This window comes from Juglans regia, chromosome 7 (assembly GCF_001411555.2).
Source record: "Juglans regia cultivar Chandler chromosome 7, Walnut 2.0, whole genome shotgun sequence".
NCBI lineage: Eukaryota > Viridiplantae > Streptophyta > Magnoliopsida > Fagales > Juglandaceae > Juglans > Juglans regia.
In genome coordinates this window covers 6,610,018-6,627,383 of record NC_049907.1, presented here as the reverse complement: position 1 = coordinate 6,627,383, position 17,366 = coordinate 6,610,018, and the positions used below count along the sequence as shown (strand labels likewise).

The following is a 17,366-nucleotide window of genomic DNA, read 5'->3' as shown; positions in this document are numbered from 1 at the left end:
TAGACTAGCTGCACTTTGCTAGTCTCGCTGCCTAATCTTCCACCTTGCCAAGGAATGGCTCCCTTCTTCGTCTTCCCTTTGTCCTTAGGAAGTGGTATGTCCCCTTTTTATCCTCACAATTGACCTGCTAGATCATGTTGACATGATATGGACCAAGCCATACTCACCACCTTGTGTATATGGAAAAATGTTGTCCAAGCTTGATGGAGATTCCTTACCAGATCTAACAACCTACAAACATATAGTTGGGGCACTACAGTATTGTACCCTCTAGGCTTGACATTTCATACTCAATAAATCAACTTTTTCAATTCCTAGCCTCTCCTACTACATCTCATTTCAAGGTAGTAAAATGGGTACTACGATACCCAAGGGGACTCCAGATTTTGGCTTATGTTTCACAATGGGATCTATACAACTTCAAGCATGTTGTGATTATGATTGGGCTAGTGACCCTCTTGACCATAGGTCTACACGTGGCTTTGTAGTATTTCTTGGTCCTAGCTTAATTTCCTGGAAAGCTAAGAAACAACTTGTTGTATCTAGATCTATGGCAATAGTAATTGGAGAATTATATTGGCTAAGATTGTTGTTCAAGAAACTTGAGGTTACTCTCTTGTCACCTCCTTGCATTTGGTGTGACAATCTTGGAGCACTTGTTTTAGCATCTAACCCAATCTTTTATGCAAGAACTAAGCATATTGAAGTTGATTATCACTTTATTAGAAAAAAAAATTTACACAAAGATATTGTTACTAAATACATCTACTCTAGATATGAGCAATGTGCATATATTTTAACAGAAGGGCTCACCTTTACCAGATTCTTATTCCTTCGAGACAAACTCATGGTCATAGCCCCTTTTATGAGTTTGAGAGGGGCTGTTAAAGGAACAACACAATAGAAGTCCATGCCTACTACACTATTGTGCTTGGAGATAAAGTCATCTTGCCAACCTGAGTTGAAGTGTTCCAGTCAATCACAAACTAGTGAGAAAGAGTTATCTACATCACTTAACATTGGGGATAAGTAGATCACTAGTCACATCACTCAAAAAGCAATAATTAATGTTGCATTGTTCACCTGTGTGAATGCACTCAGCTCCTATTATTTTCAATAAGAGCAATGTTAATCGACATTCTGAATTTGTCGTCTTTAGTCACACTAGCCAGATATTTTATGCATTTTAAGCGATTTTCTATGTAAACCGTTTAAATAATGAAAACTACTCAAAATATTAAAGATAAGGTATATGTAGCATTTCTCTTTCAGCAATGTTGTTATTTTCTTTTTTCCTTTCTCATCAAAGGTATAATCAGCTAGCATAACTAAAACTATATGTTTTAGCTTTCTTGCACGTTTTAGGGGTAATTTCTAGAATTTTATAGAAAGAAGTGGCATTAGAGTGCGATATTCAATGACCATCTTACATTGAACTCATGGGCTGCAGTGTAGTTATTATCATGCTTTAAGTAAAATTCTAGTCCTTTTAACAAAACAAAAAAAATGTTTAAAAAAATAAAACCTTATGCCAATACAGATCATATATACACAAACACAATAACAGATTATTATTTTCAACCAAAAACACGAAAAAATGCATGTTGATTTAGTGTCTAAAAGTTTTACTTTAAAATGTCAAAACTAAACCGAGTTCCAGGTTTAAACCTGGAATCTGGATATTGTACCGTACCTACCTAAATATATGCGAGTAGAGACGTTCGATTATCGGACTGTATAAAATCCAAGTTGATATATGTTCTGGTAAACCCGATTACCTGGGTTTCAGGCCGGGCCAGATTTTTTCCAGCTCGCATGAACAGTATTATGAATCAAGGCCACTCTTCTCATCTCTTGTTGTCAGCACCACTACAATCCCTTCTGAAGCCAGTGGTCTGACGACTTGTTTCAAATTCAATTCCCTTATTTTCCTCGTAATAATTGCATACCTAAAACAATAAAGAGGGCTTCTAGAGACACAAATTAATCCCGTAAACAGAATGGCTCTCTGTTTAAGGGGCTCGAGTTAGGAAAGTTGGGGGAGGGAAAACTAGGTGTGGGGTAATGAAAGGAAACGAAAGCTTAACTAACGTGGCACTGTGCCATGCCACTTTTTATACTCCTCGTTTATAATACTTGCATTATTCAAATTATATCTAATTTATTGGAACATGACGTCCATCCCCATGACTCAGAGCATGCAACCGATATCATGCATGACGGAAATCCACGCACTCATGAAGCAGCCAAGCCACATGCAGAAAACGGATAACAAACTACTCTGCTACAAGCCACGGATTCTCCATTAATCCCCACGATCCTTTAGTTTGTTAGCTAACAACCCGACATGTGTATATTCTCTTTCCCCATTCCGTTAGATAGCTACGTAACTTAGGCCTATTTAACCAGCGGGAATATTTCCCCTTATTACATTGTATTGTTATTCTTTTCTTCTTTACGTGGAATAAGAATTCTTTCAACGTTCTCCAATTCTTTTTCCAGACTTCTCACTTTCTTTCATGGTATCATAGAGCAAGGTTCTCCTGAAAACTTTCCATGGAAGACCAAAGAACCAAACCATACATCTTTCTCGACTTCAACAACATAACCAACCCTTACCGTCTGGACCATGGAGACAACCCCTCCATTTCACTGGTTCCAGAATTACTCACCACAAACAACTACACCATCTGGTCCAGAGCAATGTGCCGTGCACTGTGAGCCAAAAATAAAATCGGCTTCATCAACGGCATAATATCCAAACCGACGGACCCAGAAGATCTACTACTTGGAGCATGGGAACGCTGCAACGACCTCGTGGTCTCATGGTTGCAAAACTCGATCAGCCAAAACCTCAAATCTAGCATCGCACTAGTTGACGACGCCCCCATGATCTGGGAAGAACTAAAAGACAAGTTCACACAACAAAACGGACCACGGATCTTTCAGCTGAAGAAAGCATTGGCAGGATCGCAACAGGAACAAGACCCCGTAAGCATTTACTTCGGAAAACTAAAATCCCTATGGGACGAACTGGGGATATACGATCCTATTCCCAACTGTGACTGCGGAAAACTGAAGGTCCTTGTTGACAGGTACCAACAAGACTGCGTAATACAGTTTCTAATGGGTCTAAATGATTCCTACTCAAACACCAGAGATCAAATCATGATGTTGGACCCCCTTCCTCCCATGAACCGAGTTTTCTCCATGATCCAACAACAAGAGATGCAACACACCATGCTCTCCAACATCCCATCTACCGACTCCATGGCTCTAGCTGCCAAGAAAGGATACACACCCTTCAGATCAAACACCAAATCAAACACCAATCCAAAACGCCCCTTCTGCAATCACTGCAAAATCCAGGGACACACTCTGGACAACTGCTTCAAAGCTAGCAACGCCGAACCTCCCACATGCAACCACTACCAAATGACTGGGCACACTGCTGAGAAGTGCTACAAAATCCACGGCTATCCTGCAGGACACAAACTGCACAATAAGAACAAACAATCTGTGTTCCTCGCTAACTAGGCCTCTGCAGGACAAGAAGAAGAATCAAGGGAGAGAATGTCCCTCACGAATGACCAATACCAACAGATCCTGTCCCTACTTCAACACAAAGACATCCTCACCAATAATCATTCCGCCAATCAGGTCCAAACAACCAACACTCCATCTCAGAACGCCCACAAAGCTACAACCATGTCTGGTATATCACTCTGCTCCCGTACTTCAGCAAAAGCCCAAACACATTCGCCCGAAGTGCCTTGGATCATAGATACCGGTGCCACAGATCACATGATCTGCAACACCTCCTTTTTCCACTCAATCACTGCTCAAGTAGCACACACTATCAAACTTCCAGACGGGAACACTGCACCAGCCACTCACATAGGCACAGTTAGAATCATGAACACCCTAACATTGACAAATGTCCTATGTGTGCCATCCTTCAATTTCAACCTCATCTCTGCCAAACAAATTGCCAGTTCACTTGTTTGCTGCCTCATTTTCTTCTCACACTCTTGTTTTTTGCAGGACCTTTCATCTTGGATGACGATTGGAATGGGTGAACTGAGAAACGGCTTATACCACTTAAGCATTACTGCAGTGCCTCTGACAGCCTTGGTTGATCATTTCTCTCTTTTTCTACACAAAAACATCCATGTCTTGACCGCTTCCAGCGGCAATTTCATTGTATCAAATATTTGGCATTATAGACTTGGCCACACACCCTTATCCAAGCTGAATTTAATCACAGATCCTACTGTTAAAGCGCAAATCTCATCCATCAATGATAGTCCCTACTGCATATGTCCCATGGCCAAACAACATAAACTGCCTTTCTCGAACAGCAACTATAAAGCCAACCGCATTTTCAAATTGATCCACGTCGACATTTGGGGACCCAACCCCACCGAAGCCTACGACGGCTCCAAATATTTCCTAACCATCGTCGATCATTACTCAAGATGTACATGGATATACCTTCTCAAAAAAAAATCAGACGTGCGTGCTTGCATTGAAGCATTTCACAACCTTGTCCAGACCCAATTCAATTTAAAAAAGAAACATAGCAATTATGAGAGTATCGTTGACAAAGAGCCAGTTATTGGTTCGTAACATGGATGAGTGCGGCCCACTAGCCTGGAAAACGGGGTTAGTAGTACCTCTCACATTAACCCTATGAAAATATGATCGAGTTTATATGATACGAGTTGAAACGGATTAAAAAAAGTCGTTCCAGGTTAATCTAATAGAAGTTTATTTTTAAAAAAGTTAAACAGTTTGTATCGTATCATCCGTTATTTATATGAGTTGTGTCATCCATTATTTATATGAGTTGTGTTAAGATTTTAGAGTCTGACTCGTTTAATTAAACCGATTGTGTTTAGATTAACCCATATAATCTAATATTGCTGACTTGACATTATCTTTGAACACAATGTAGTTTCTTCCACATATAGTACATCTTTCATAGCGAGAGCCTCTTCCTCTGCCAAACAATGAGAAGTTTCATCGACATTTCTTCTCTATGAGCTCCATTCCATTGATTGGTATATTTAGAATTTAAAATCATCTCAACTCATCTCAATTCATCATTACAATTTTTTCAAATTTCAACACAAAATATAATAAACAATTCAACTTTTTTAAATCTCAAAATAATAATAATATTATAAAATAATATTTTAATAATATTTTATCATCTCAACTCAACTCAATTCAACTCAATTCAACATCTAAACGTAATCTGAATTTAAGATAAATCTCAAAAGAGTAATATTATTTTTTTATTTTAAATTTTGTCATCTTTAATTATATTTAATGTGACATATTTTTAAATAATTTCATATAAAAGCTACTTAAATAATAATCACTTAAAATATGTCACGTGAAGTGTAATTGAAAACAAAAACAAAATTAATGATGAACAACATCATTTAGCATTTCAAGAAGGTAGTCGGCCCAGATAGGCAGAGGGCCAATTGAGGGATCAGAAAGCAAAGAAATAGGGAATAACAATTCAGACAAGGAATCCCTGGAATATAAGAAAAGCGGTGGAGGAAAAATGGTGGGAAGATGAAGAACATTTGAGTGACTAACCGAGGGCCAAAAAGGAAATATATAAAAGTTATTTTACTTAGCAGTCTTATACGACATACTTGTTGATATAGATCTTTATTTTTTTTATTTTTTTTTTCCTCTCAGAAAGTATGGTATTAGACTGTTGAGTATAATTTTTAGAAGATATTAGAAAGAGGTGAGGGTACATGCAGGAGGAAAATCTTTTGCCATCGTGATTTGGAAATTTGGAATTGCTATTTTTCCAATGTTCCATGAGGAAAAATCCTGATCTGCAAAAATCAAACGTACATCATTCTCTCTTTCAAAGTTTTGTAACTAGAACCTTAATATAATACATTCAACAGACTAATGACGAGGTTGTCGCGTGGCAATAAATAAAATTATCTTCAATTAAAATAAATGACTTTCTTATTGAACAAAGAATGGGCCAAAAGGATCAGCTAGGGCTGTAAATAATTCGGTCCGGACTAGCAAAATTGACCGTACCGAAATTCTCGATCGATCGGTCCTAAAATTATATGTGGACCAATGAAATTTGATCTGGTCCTAGGGTCTACAAATTTTAGACTAGACCGAATTCTTATATATATTTTTTAAAAATATTTTTAATAATTTAATATATTGTTTTTATATAGTAATTATATAAATTAATGATATAATTTTAATCTAATTTGTTATTATTGACCACATAATATATAAAATAATATATATTATCAATTATGAATCGGTCATTCACAGGATCGGACCGGACCAAACCAATTTACACCCCCTAAGATTCACCATTGGCCAACAACGCCAACCTCAGTTAATGCGCACCACCAGAGCAAATGCAATTGATGCAGATACTCGTGTATCTCTACTAAAAATTGTGTTTAGGCATTCAAAGTTGTTCCATACTACAAAAGCATGCGTGCACACATACATGTGGATGAAAGTTCTGTTCATTAAGCTTGTAATCATCATTCTTTTTCATCTCCTGGGAATTGTTTCATTTGAAAAATGATATAAAAAAGAAAAAAAATTGGGGTGTTGTGTAGAAGTTGGTTTCATTCTTATCTTGCAATTCCAATGTTATTTTCATGGCATTGCCTACATGGTTTTACTAATTAGCATAGTATGGCATCTGTAAGTTTCAAGATCAGAAGACAGCTGAGTTGCCTTTCAATGCAGGAGCAAAGAGCAAGGTACACATACCAAGGTAAGAGAGTGAGAGTGCGGAAGCACCTAGAGCACTCCTGGTGACTACCTAACCTGACGGTTTGATTATCACCTGTTTCTTTTTATGGAGAGGGAATTCCAAAAGATTGATGATTTTTAAAAGTTTGTAAAAAATAAGACCCACCTCAAAAAGTGTAAAAAAACTGGAGTCTTGCATGAAACTCATTTATTTGGAACTTGTACCCACATTACACATTCCAAAAGCCATAAGAACCACAACATATATTGTACTCGAGTAATCCTTGAATCCATATAACGCGCCCACATCACAATAAATCATCAATGCCTTTTCGGAGATGTTTGTAGTGCATTTAGAAAAAAATGCTTGTGGACACCCGTCAAGCCAAAAAATAGTATTTCCTAATAATGTCGAACAAGAAACTATACAAAACTTATTAGATTAATTAAGAATGCGCAAATCAAGCTAATGGGTTTTGGCAGAATTGGGGAGGGGTTTCATTGTGTTTTTATCCTTTACCCTTCTCTAAACCAAGCTTCTAAATTATGAATTCGGGAAAAGAAACCAAGAGTACGATGATGTTTGGGTGCGGCACCTTGAGTTTGCAAGTCACAGGAAAACCGCCTCCAAGAATCAGAGCCTTATTTCTCGTGAACAAGAGGGCTGTAAATAGGGTACCACATGTTGCTTCTGACATATTCCACTGTCTTCTCCTGCACCAAAATTATAATTCACAATTAGGAGATTCAAGAAGCTTCAAAGCTATATATAACTTATAGAAGTGCTGTACAAGCTTCACCTTGTACAAGAAACCTTTATGACTAATAGTCACATCATCACCTTCTACATTTCATAAGTTTCATAACTGCGATTCTTATGCATATGCTTTTTTTATAAGTATGATTCTCATGCATATGATTTTAGTATATGCTTTTTCACAACTGCGATTCATAGGCATATGATTCTTATGGGATTCTTATGCATATGCTATTCACATATGGGGCTTTTTATTTATATTTATCTTAGTTGAATTCATTCTGTTTGTTTATATCTAGAAGATTAACATGATAATTCTATACCGAAGGTCATTTTTAAAGTTTAATGTGTTTTATCAATCAATGGCTGCTATACTAAAAACATTGTTGTTTCCAGTAAGATAGCAAGTTGAAAATACTCATACTTTGGACATTTGCTTGAGCTCTCTAGGCCCCACATCACCGTGTCCTTCTGCCAGGTCTTCTGCTACAGCTGCTTGCAGAACAGCAGCTCCAACCTCGGCCGTAATATCCCGAATGCTACATGACAATGAAGAGCAATAACAAAGACCAAAACATTGACTCGTGAATTACATAATGAATTCCAACTTCGACAACCAAACAGAAAACCATCCCTATACCTAAGTATTATTCGATAATATCACAATACTAAAATCACTGCACGTAATAGACTAAAGCATATAGTCTCCACTAATGTTGGATGGGTTTTCTTATAACTAATCTTGCTAATGACATTGGAGGCTCTCATTCTAAATATGCATACAGCATAAAAGCTAGATAAATGCAGTCAGAAATATTATTAACATAACACCTTGATCTATTAAAAAAACTAGCATCAACTCTCCGTGTGATTCCAGAAAGAGATATTGTAAAGTAGGCAAATGAAACGTGTGATTCCAGAAAGAGCCAAGAATAAAATACCTATTGATAGATGGATACAAGATGCCCTGTTGGATTTCTTCATCAGTCATGTAAGATGCGAGGCTGCATGTATACTGTCATGTTAGTAATTTATGCCAAACCAACAAACCCTCGTGCCGCATTTGTGGGAGAAAAAACTACATAATTCAACCTAATTTGTGTTTCTAGAAGTCATTTTAACCTGAACATTAGTCCATTGGTGAATGCGATAATATCATATTACTTTTACAACCATATGATACACAGAACGGATTTGTACAATGAATTTCTGTTTATAAAATAGTTAGCACTTACTAACTTTTCTGCCCAGAATGACAAAACATCACAAACACACTAGATTGCCATGAATTCTTACCACATGCCATGCCAAAATTAAGGTGGGAAGTATAATGATGAACAGACATAAAGCCAAATATGGCATGTGTAAGAGGAAACCAAAATGGTCTGTACATAATTCCATAACTGACATGAGTCGCATGACACTAAACTGGCATTGACTCCAGGAGGTCTTCTTAAAGCTCTGAAAATATCCTTCTTCAGGCCAAAAAAGGCTCTGAAAATAGATAGAGCTTTCTCCTCAAAGAAGCCAGGTCCTCGAAAGACTTCTTTCCTTCCCTGCCATTGGCCTTCAATCGCTTGTTCAATCACTCGGTTGTAAACCAAGTCATTAAACAATCTCTAAGACCATTATGGGCACATGCAACGATATTGTGAATAGCCACAGACACAAAACCAATGAAACTTTTTTTTTATTGGCACCAGGTGTCTGAGAACAAAGTCCCAACTAATCCTAGGGAGACACAACACCAATGAAACTAGAAAATAAGAATGCACAATGCTCGGTAAGCCTTAAAATTTTCAAATAAAAATATGACTGAATATAATCGGTGGTGAAGAACAAAGGCCCAACGAAATATTCAAATTCAAGTATAACATAAGCACTTGGATGCTACAGAAGTCTATTCAAACTTTTCTTTTTATTAGCCTTCTTTAAGAGTAAATTCGGCTTCTCCAGTACAAAAAAATAAAATAAAAGAAAATAATGTTGGGTTGACCAAGAAAGCAATTCCATACCATTCAGCAGCTGCTTGTAACATTCCATCTGTTATAAAGTGAGCACCTGAGAGAAGTGTTCCCAAACCAATCCTGAATTGCAGGCAACACAAATTTTAGATCAATTAAATATTTAACAATAATTAGTAAGAAAAAAAATGGCCAAAGAAAGAACTCTAACCCGGGAAACAGGTACATGTTATTTGCTTGATTTACATGGCCAACTTTTCCGTTCCCTGCGAATACATTCACGCATTTTTTAAGGTCATAATAACCAAAAAAATGAACAAAAAGACTGGAATTATATACGACACTATAGTTCACAATGACTGCATATTACTAGTTGGAACCCATTGCTTTAACTTTATGGTGCCAAAATACTTAAAAACAATGTAAAAGTCAATAAGGGCCCAGGGAGATACCAAGATCAACATTTTCAAAAGGGCTTCCACTTGCAAAGACTATATTTTCTCCAGCATGTACAAAAGCTTCAGCAGCAGTGCATTCAGCTGTCATGAAACACACAAAGAGAACATATAAGTGAACCTCAGCATGCCCAAACATATGAGGAAAAAGCGAATGCATGATGAAAGTCATAAAAAACAAACCATTCTTTGTGGGATTTGACATTGCAAAAATGGAAGGTTTACTTGAGTCAGATTCTCGCATTGCCTTAAGCACCTAATTCCAATTCCAACCAATACCCAATAAGAAACCCAATTGCAGTAAAAGCAAAGCAATAACCCAAATCAGAAACGACCACAAAAGTCTCTAGAGAATAAACCAATAAAGTCATGGGTTTTACAAATGACAATTCCATGGAATCAAACCAATATCAACTGCTGCAATAGATGGATTTATTAAAGCATCAATAATTAATGTCACATATAGACATTCCATGCATCATCCTGTATTGTTATTAACAATAAACCAAAATATACAAAGCACGCCTGTCATAGGAACAACACACATTTCTAACCAAACTTAGTTAACTTCATTAGTTCAATATAATCCCTAAGTTGTTAGATATGACTGGAAACAACAAAACAAGATAAAGAAGGTATTCACCTCCTCATTAAAGATACCACCAACTCCAGACAAACCAAGAAGCACATGGGGCTTGACCTTTTTTACCTGAGAGAACATAAAGCTATCAGGAATTACAGACATTACAGTTTAAAAGAGTATCTCTGACTTTAGAATGCAAATACTGAAATGAAGAGTGGTTCAACTCTCTTGTATCAATATCTTTTGACATAATATAATGCATAGCATTTCTATGGATAAAGGCCTATCAATTTGTAAGACATACCACTTCAATTAGACTAGCTCCCTCCCCAAGTCCCAGAATCTCTCTTGAGTCTTTGGCAAATGGTGCTGCAGCAGGATCAAGCCCCTTCCTCTCTGTTGTGACGAGGCCCTGCATCCAAACATTAGAAATTATATTATCTCATTCCACATCTATCTATAGATATGGATGGCCATCATTCATAGCCATGTCCTTATTTTTATTCTTGTTTTATTTTTCTGAACCATTGATTTACCAAAACGTTTACAGAACACTCGTTTTATAATTACATCAGAAAGAAAAGAAACCCCGTGAATTTAATCAATAATCAATAAAACTAGAAGGTCGTTATTAATTCAACACGAATATGTAATTAAAATAACTGAGGACATGCCACACCCTCATATATTTTAAATAACACATTTACGGCCACGCAATTTTATAAAAGCAAGATGCCCATATTAAGAGGGAAACATAGGACTATACATCTTTATCAACTAGAAAAAACTGATTCTTTGCCGCTGTTTCGCTATTTCCTGACATTCTTGAAGCAGCTTGTACAACCATGTTAAGAACACCAAGCCCTGCACTGAAAGCCAGAAGGAAAAATAGAACCCAAAAAAACCCTACTTGTCAAAACAAAAGGGGAATTGAAGCAAGACAACGCTAGGAGAAAAAACGCATGCAAAGAACAAAACATTAAGCATAAGCCAAAATGTAGAGATCAATAAAGTTAGTTTTGCAAGTACCTCCCAGCTCCCACCACAACTATCTTTTGGTGCACAAAGTCAGCCAACGGTCGACCTTGGGCTCTCACAGCTCCCAATAGTCCTGCAAGTGCAACTCCGGCAGTCCCCTATAACATCAAGTCAGCATGCTGTGAGTCAAGAATCACCCATAATATTCCTATGGCACTCTGCCTTGCATTATATGCCCTCTTAAGTCTATAAAAATAACGGGATATCACACCAAGTACTCACCTGTATGTCATCATTGAACATGCAAAACCTTTTACGATATCGTTGCAGTGTTTCAAAAGCCCACTTCATTTGAAAATCCTCAAACTGAGAAAATTAGGCCAACCATCACGTCAAAATGGTAGAAAATAAGCATTGATTAAAAGTTATACTTCTAAAAGAAATAAAACCTGTACGATAGCCTTGGGCCAACGTGTGAAAACAGCTTCCATGAATTCATCAACAATTGAAAGATACTCTTCTCCTTCCAACCTAGGTTGTCTAAGTCCTAAATCTGTCAAACTAAAATCATGTGAAATGATGTCCACATGATATTTACTAGAACGAATTGGTTCACAAGCATTTTAAATGGTGTGAAGATGAGAAGAACCCCAAGAATAAATTGATTGATGGTATAGCAAGAAATGAATTGAGGAACTGTCAATATACAACTGGTTTCTGATGCCTATTCTCAGTATCAATGAATTTTAATGAGGCCGGGAAAAAGATTCCATGTACATATTGTTACTCACAAAGAGGATCTTCAAGAAGCCTTTGATTATTAGTGCCAACATCAAGCATGACCGGGAGTATCTGTAAGAGATTAGCATAGTTTGAATAATATAAGTGATAGCAGAATTACCAACTTTATAAAGAGGAAATGTGTCAAAGAAAGATAGTAGAAAAATATATTGTGATCTCCAAAACTGGATTACCCTCCAAATAATTAGAATATTTTGAAGATAAAGTCAGATAATAAATATGATAGCTAAAACTGATATGGGAATATACTAAGAGCTAGCTAATAAGCAAGCACAGAAAACATCCTCCCGCATCATGTCAAACATTGGCAAGCATTGGTACACCAGAAAGAGAGAGAGCATACTCTCTGTGGATTGATGCCAGCAGCAGCAACATACATATCAAGTTTTCCAATAGGGATACCAATCCCCTGAACTCCAAGGTCACCTAAGCCAAGGATACGACTGCCATCCGTCAAGACTATCATGTCTACCTGAAACATAGAAGGAAATATGAACATGACAAGCATATTGAGAAGTCTAACCATACACCAAGATCAATAAGGGTTTTCTCAAGCTCTTAACTACTTTTTTCAGACTTATTCTTCTTCTGGATATTCAAGTTCATTTATATAATTTTAGAAATGCTTTGCATTTCAGGATCAGGTTTTTTTGCTTTTCTCTTCGGGAGGGGGAGAGATCCTTTCGAGGCACCCTTTTGCAGTCTCCACATATACCCAGGTTGCACCTTCTTTGCTTCTCAATGTAGTTTTTACTTATTTAGAAAAGGCAAAAAAAGGTTATATTCCCTCGTGGGCTAACAATTTTGGGTTTCAAGAATATAGTTTCAAAAGGGGAGCTTTTGAGACCCAACTTTTAAGCTTTTAATTGTGAAAGCCTTCTGACGGTTTTAAACTAGGAAAAAATGAACTAGTTTTATACCCTGTAATGAGCAGTGGCTCTTTAGTAGAATTTCTTTTTTTCTTTTTCATTGGAGGGTATGAATGTAATTTCAGTTTTTTGTTGAAAAACTGTCCAAAAGGCTTTTAAAATTAGAAGTTCAAAAACTAACGTCTCAAATGCTCACCTTTATAAACTGAGATCTCAAGACCCAAAAGTATCGAATCACAAAAGTGTATGAAATGTTTTTCCCTTTTTTTATTAGTACATATTCAATTAAAAACAAAGACCTAACCATGAGCTGCAAAATGTTGGATGTAATCATTTTCAATACTTGGTGAACAAAGATTCTCCAAGTCATAAACATATCAATATACTTCAAATGATTTTAGCAGGAGATTCAAAAATGAATTTACCCACCTTAAAATCTACCACTGTAAAAGTTTTAGCAAAATATAACACAATGATTTATGTAGCATAAATCTTGAAAAGAAATGTGGAAAGCAAGGAAGCTTTTAGAAAAGAGAAGGATATAGATTTATGGAAAGAATCATAAGATATACAATCCAGCAGCCATATAATTATGAAAAAATCAGATATCGGCAAGTATAATCCATGTCTATAAAAAATTAGATCACTGTATTAATTTACAGCTAAAAAGAAAATAATATTGGCATATGCATTAACATCGAGATAAGATAACACGATACGCACATTAATAGTTTCTTTCACGATCAAAGCCAAATAAAAGGCCTTGGCACCAATCAAAAAAAAAAAGAACCAATTCATTCAGAGAAAAGCGGATCTATGAACCAACAAAATCATACTTATTACAAAATAAGTTATAACTAAGACAGCGAGATTATGTTATGGATCCAGATTCAGAATGTTTTTCATCTTAAAATATTACATGTAGTGAGAAATTTAGATAAAAAGAGCATCTTAACTTACTATCAGAGACTTGAAATATCAATGCATAGACTTAGTTTAAATTTTCTAATTTTATTGAGAGCATAGTAACAAAATAAAAAATTAAAGATGATTACAACATTTAAGAAGGGACAGTGACTAGGATGCATCATCTAACAAGATTCACTTATTACCTGTTGAGCTGGCCAATTATAGATCATCGACATCATCTCTCCTTTATCTTTTGCACTGAAATACATTCCTCGTGGGCGTCTAAACAACCCTGAATAATTCTGACATACTAACCCTACCGTAGGAGTGTATATTATCGGAGCGAAATTTTTTATGTTGTCAATAAGGACCTGAAGGCAAAGTCAATATATGCATATTAAGTTGCAGTAGAACAAATGATTACTTTAACTTCTGTAAGCTGGAAACCTGTAACCATACTTACTCGGTAATATAAAGTCTCGTTCCTATCATGCAGTCTATTTAAGATCCGCCATTTTGCTAAGGAAACAATACCTTCTGATTGGCCCTGAGTATTTTTCTCTAACGACCGATATGACTCCACTAATAGTTTTAAGAACAGAAAGCAATTAGAAAGCCCCCACAGAAAATCCTTACAGAATTAGTTATAAATGCAATTGACAGAAAAAACAGAACCCAGACATACTGAAACGAGCATACTGATGCTCAAACGATATCACGCGAGGAGGAAGGAGGCCACGAAGCCCTAGCCGATCCCTTTCAGTCAAAGGGAATCCAGTATCCTGCTCTTGGAAAATGAGGCACAACAACTAAGTAAGTTCCCGTAATTTCATCAACCCTCACATCCCACAAAAGACAGCTTCAAAGAAATTGCATTAACTATACCTGTTGTAGAGTTTATTGTTGTTTAATTTATAAATGATAAAAAACAAAAGTACTTACAATACTTCGAAAAAAATTGCACATTTGCTCCATTCACACAAGCTAATGAAAATTAAATAAATAAACAAATAAAATGTATTACAAACATTTGCTAACATGGAACTAAAACAACTAAGCATGCAAATTACAACAGTGCATTTTACTTATCAAAAGTATCATCACTCAAGCAGCTCTCATGCATTCTTCCAAAAGAGAGTCAAAACGCCGACTCTTGAAGCACTAAATTTATCCTGATCTAGTCTAAATCATCAAGCCAAATGGTCAGAGTTAAGAAACCTGATCTGCCACACCTTGTTATTCACTCCTCCAGTCAGAGTAACCCGTGGGTGAAAGACGTGGAATTTTTTAACCAAAGTTGAATAGTCCTTTTTATTTCACTATTCTAGCCAATGCCACTTTATGCCATGTATATATCCATTTGCACATCAACTGCTACATATCACTTCCCTAGTAATATTATAAAGAAAACTCTACTACAACATCCGCAGCTTGTAAAATTTATGCTCAAAATGTGTAATACAAACAAAATGAAGAAATGGAAAAAACTCCACTACGATTTAAAAAGTAGAAACAACTACACCATAAGTTGTGCATCTTCTATAATCTACACTCAAATAGTGACCATTCGGTGTTTTTTTAAGTATACCATCAAAATAAATCGAATTCATACTTACTGAGATTCATCCTTCACGACGAGTATCACCACCACACAACTTAAAAGGAAAATCCATATGTCCGAATAAATCAACTTATTTCAGAAGTACAGCTTAAATACCACTTTGAAAAGTACGACTCTTGATTTTTTAAATGCAGAAAACAAAATGTAACTTTCAGCTTCAAGGCACTAAGAAGCAAACAAACGTCATAACTTAGAACAAATTCATAACAACCACAGCAGAATCAATTACAAAAATTGTGAAACTACGAGGGATGACGAGTACCAAAAAAAGAAGCAAGTTTATCAACAACCAAATAATAAATTCTTTTTAAAAATTAAAAATAAAATGACCTTGTTAAACCAGGGATCGTGGAGAATATCAGCGCCACGCTTGTGAACAATACACGGACCAGGAATCGCCGTCGAGAACCTCCTCGATCTGCTCAGATTCGACGCGGCGATTCGTGCAAGCTTCCACATTCTACGCTCTAAAAAGCCAAAAAAACAAAAATAAAGCTGCCGCTAATCTCCCAAAGGCGGGAGCACAGGCTCAAACCCGACCAACTACGCTCCGCGTTTCCCACTCTGTCGGCAGATTTTCTCGAGAAAATTTCAGTAAAGTGGTAGGTCAGAAAGCACCTACGCCTGATCTCAACAACAAACTGAGAGGTAGCTCGTTTTATAGGCACGCGACTTTTTATTTCTTATTTTTATACATATTATATTTTATTTAATTTCAGGACGAGTTTTTGCATCTATACTACTTTGGTCGTGTGCACTGTGTACTGTGCTGGAAGAAAGAGGCAGTTGAATGCTGAAGCTGTTGAGTAAGTATGGAAAAGCTTAGAGGAACCCCACTATTAATTAATTATATCTGCCCAGCATTTTCGGGCAAGGAAGGAACGTGGGAGAATTCGACGGATGATGAAAAGCCTAGGTAGTACCTACCCTCTCTTGCCCGGACAAGGAACGGGCACGCAAGTGGTATAATATGTAAAGAGTTTTATTATATATAAGTAAATTTATATATTAATATTTTTATTTTTATTTTTATATTTTAAATTTAAATTAATATTATTTTTAATAAAATTTACTTTCTAATTAATTATATTGAATAAGTATACTTATTATAGAAGAATTTAGTTGGAGAGCTTAATAATAATAAAATAAATAATATTTACTGTTTTAGAATATTTAAATTTCGTATGTTTTTTTAAGAAAAAAAAGTTAATATACCTTTTTAAAAAAATAAGTTATTTTTTAATAATAAATTTTACTTATTTTCAAATAAAGTGGGTAAAAGTTATAGATTATGAGACTGTTATTACTTAAATAATAATAAATAAGAATAGGAGCTTTTCCTTTTTGTTTAGTTTACGAATAATGATACTCTCATCACTCTCGGTCCCGCTCTTGGTCCCGCTCAGTGTAAAATTATTTTTTTAATATATTTTTTTTTACTTAATGATTAAGTAAGTGTTTTTTAATGATATTATAATTTTTTTTATTTTTTTTTTAAATATTTTATAATGTTAAAAAATACATGTATAAAAAAATAAAATAAAAAAACACTACATTTTACACTGAGCGGGACCGAGAGCGGGAGAGGGAGCGGGGGCTGTAGCAGGACTCGGGTCCGTTTGTTTTCAGAGATGAGATGAGATGAGATGAGATGAGTT

General features: G+C 35.9%; 1 protein-coding gene across 1 annotated transcript; it reads right to left on the bottom strand.

Moving 5' to 3' along the window:
* Positions 1-7,015: 7,015 nt before the first annotated feature.
* Positions 7,016-16,505, bottom strand: LOC108999352 (NAD-dependent malic enzyme 59 kDa isoform, mitochondrial). Its single transcript, XM_018976241.2, has 19 exons — positions 16,039-16,505; positions 14,773-14,869; positions 14,551-14,669; positions 14,291-14,458; positions 12,653-12,781; positions 12,300-12,360; positions 11,958-12,061; positions 11,791-11,874; positions 11,560-11,666; positions 11,297-11,399; positions 10,835-10,942; positions 10,591-10,656; positions 10,131-10,203; positions 9,945-10,031; positions 9,704-9,758; positions 9,544-9,615; positions 8,470-8,532; positions 7,953-8,067; positions 7,016-7,485 (listed from the first exon to the last, which is right to left on the bottom strand). Exons 1-19 carry the CDS (start codon positions 16,165-16,167, stop codon positions 7,414-7,416), a joined length of 1,812 nt encoding a protein of 603 aa, XP_018831786.1. The 5' UTR covers positions 16,168-16,505; the 3' UTR covers positions 7,016-7,413.
* Positions 16,506-17,366: the final 861 nt, after the last annotated feature.

What these genes read in the sequence shown, in the direction of transcription:
- LOC108999352 (XM_018976241.2), bottom strand. Translation starts at nt 16,167, where the DNA reads ATGTGGAAGCTTGCACGAATCGCCGCGTCGAATCTGAGCAGATCGAGG. An exon ending in GCATCAGTATGCTCGTTTCA is followed by an intron (nt 14,670 to 14,772) that starts GTATGTCTGGGT and finishes TAAAACTATTAG; the next exon opens with TGGAGTCATATCGGTCGTTA. An exon ending in CTGGCATCAATCCACAGAGA is followed by an intron (nt 12,361 to 12,652) that starts GTATGCTCTCTC and finishes AATCTCTTACAG; the next exon opens with ATACTCCCGGTCATGCTTGA.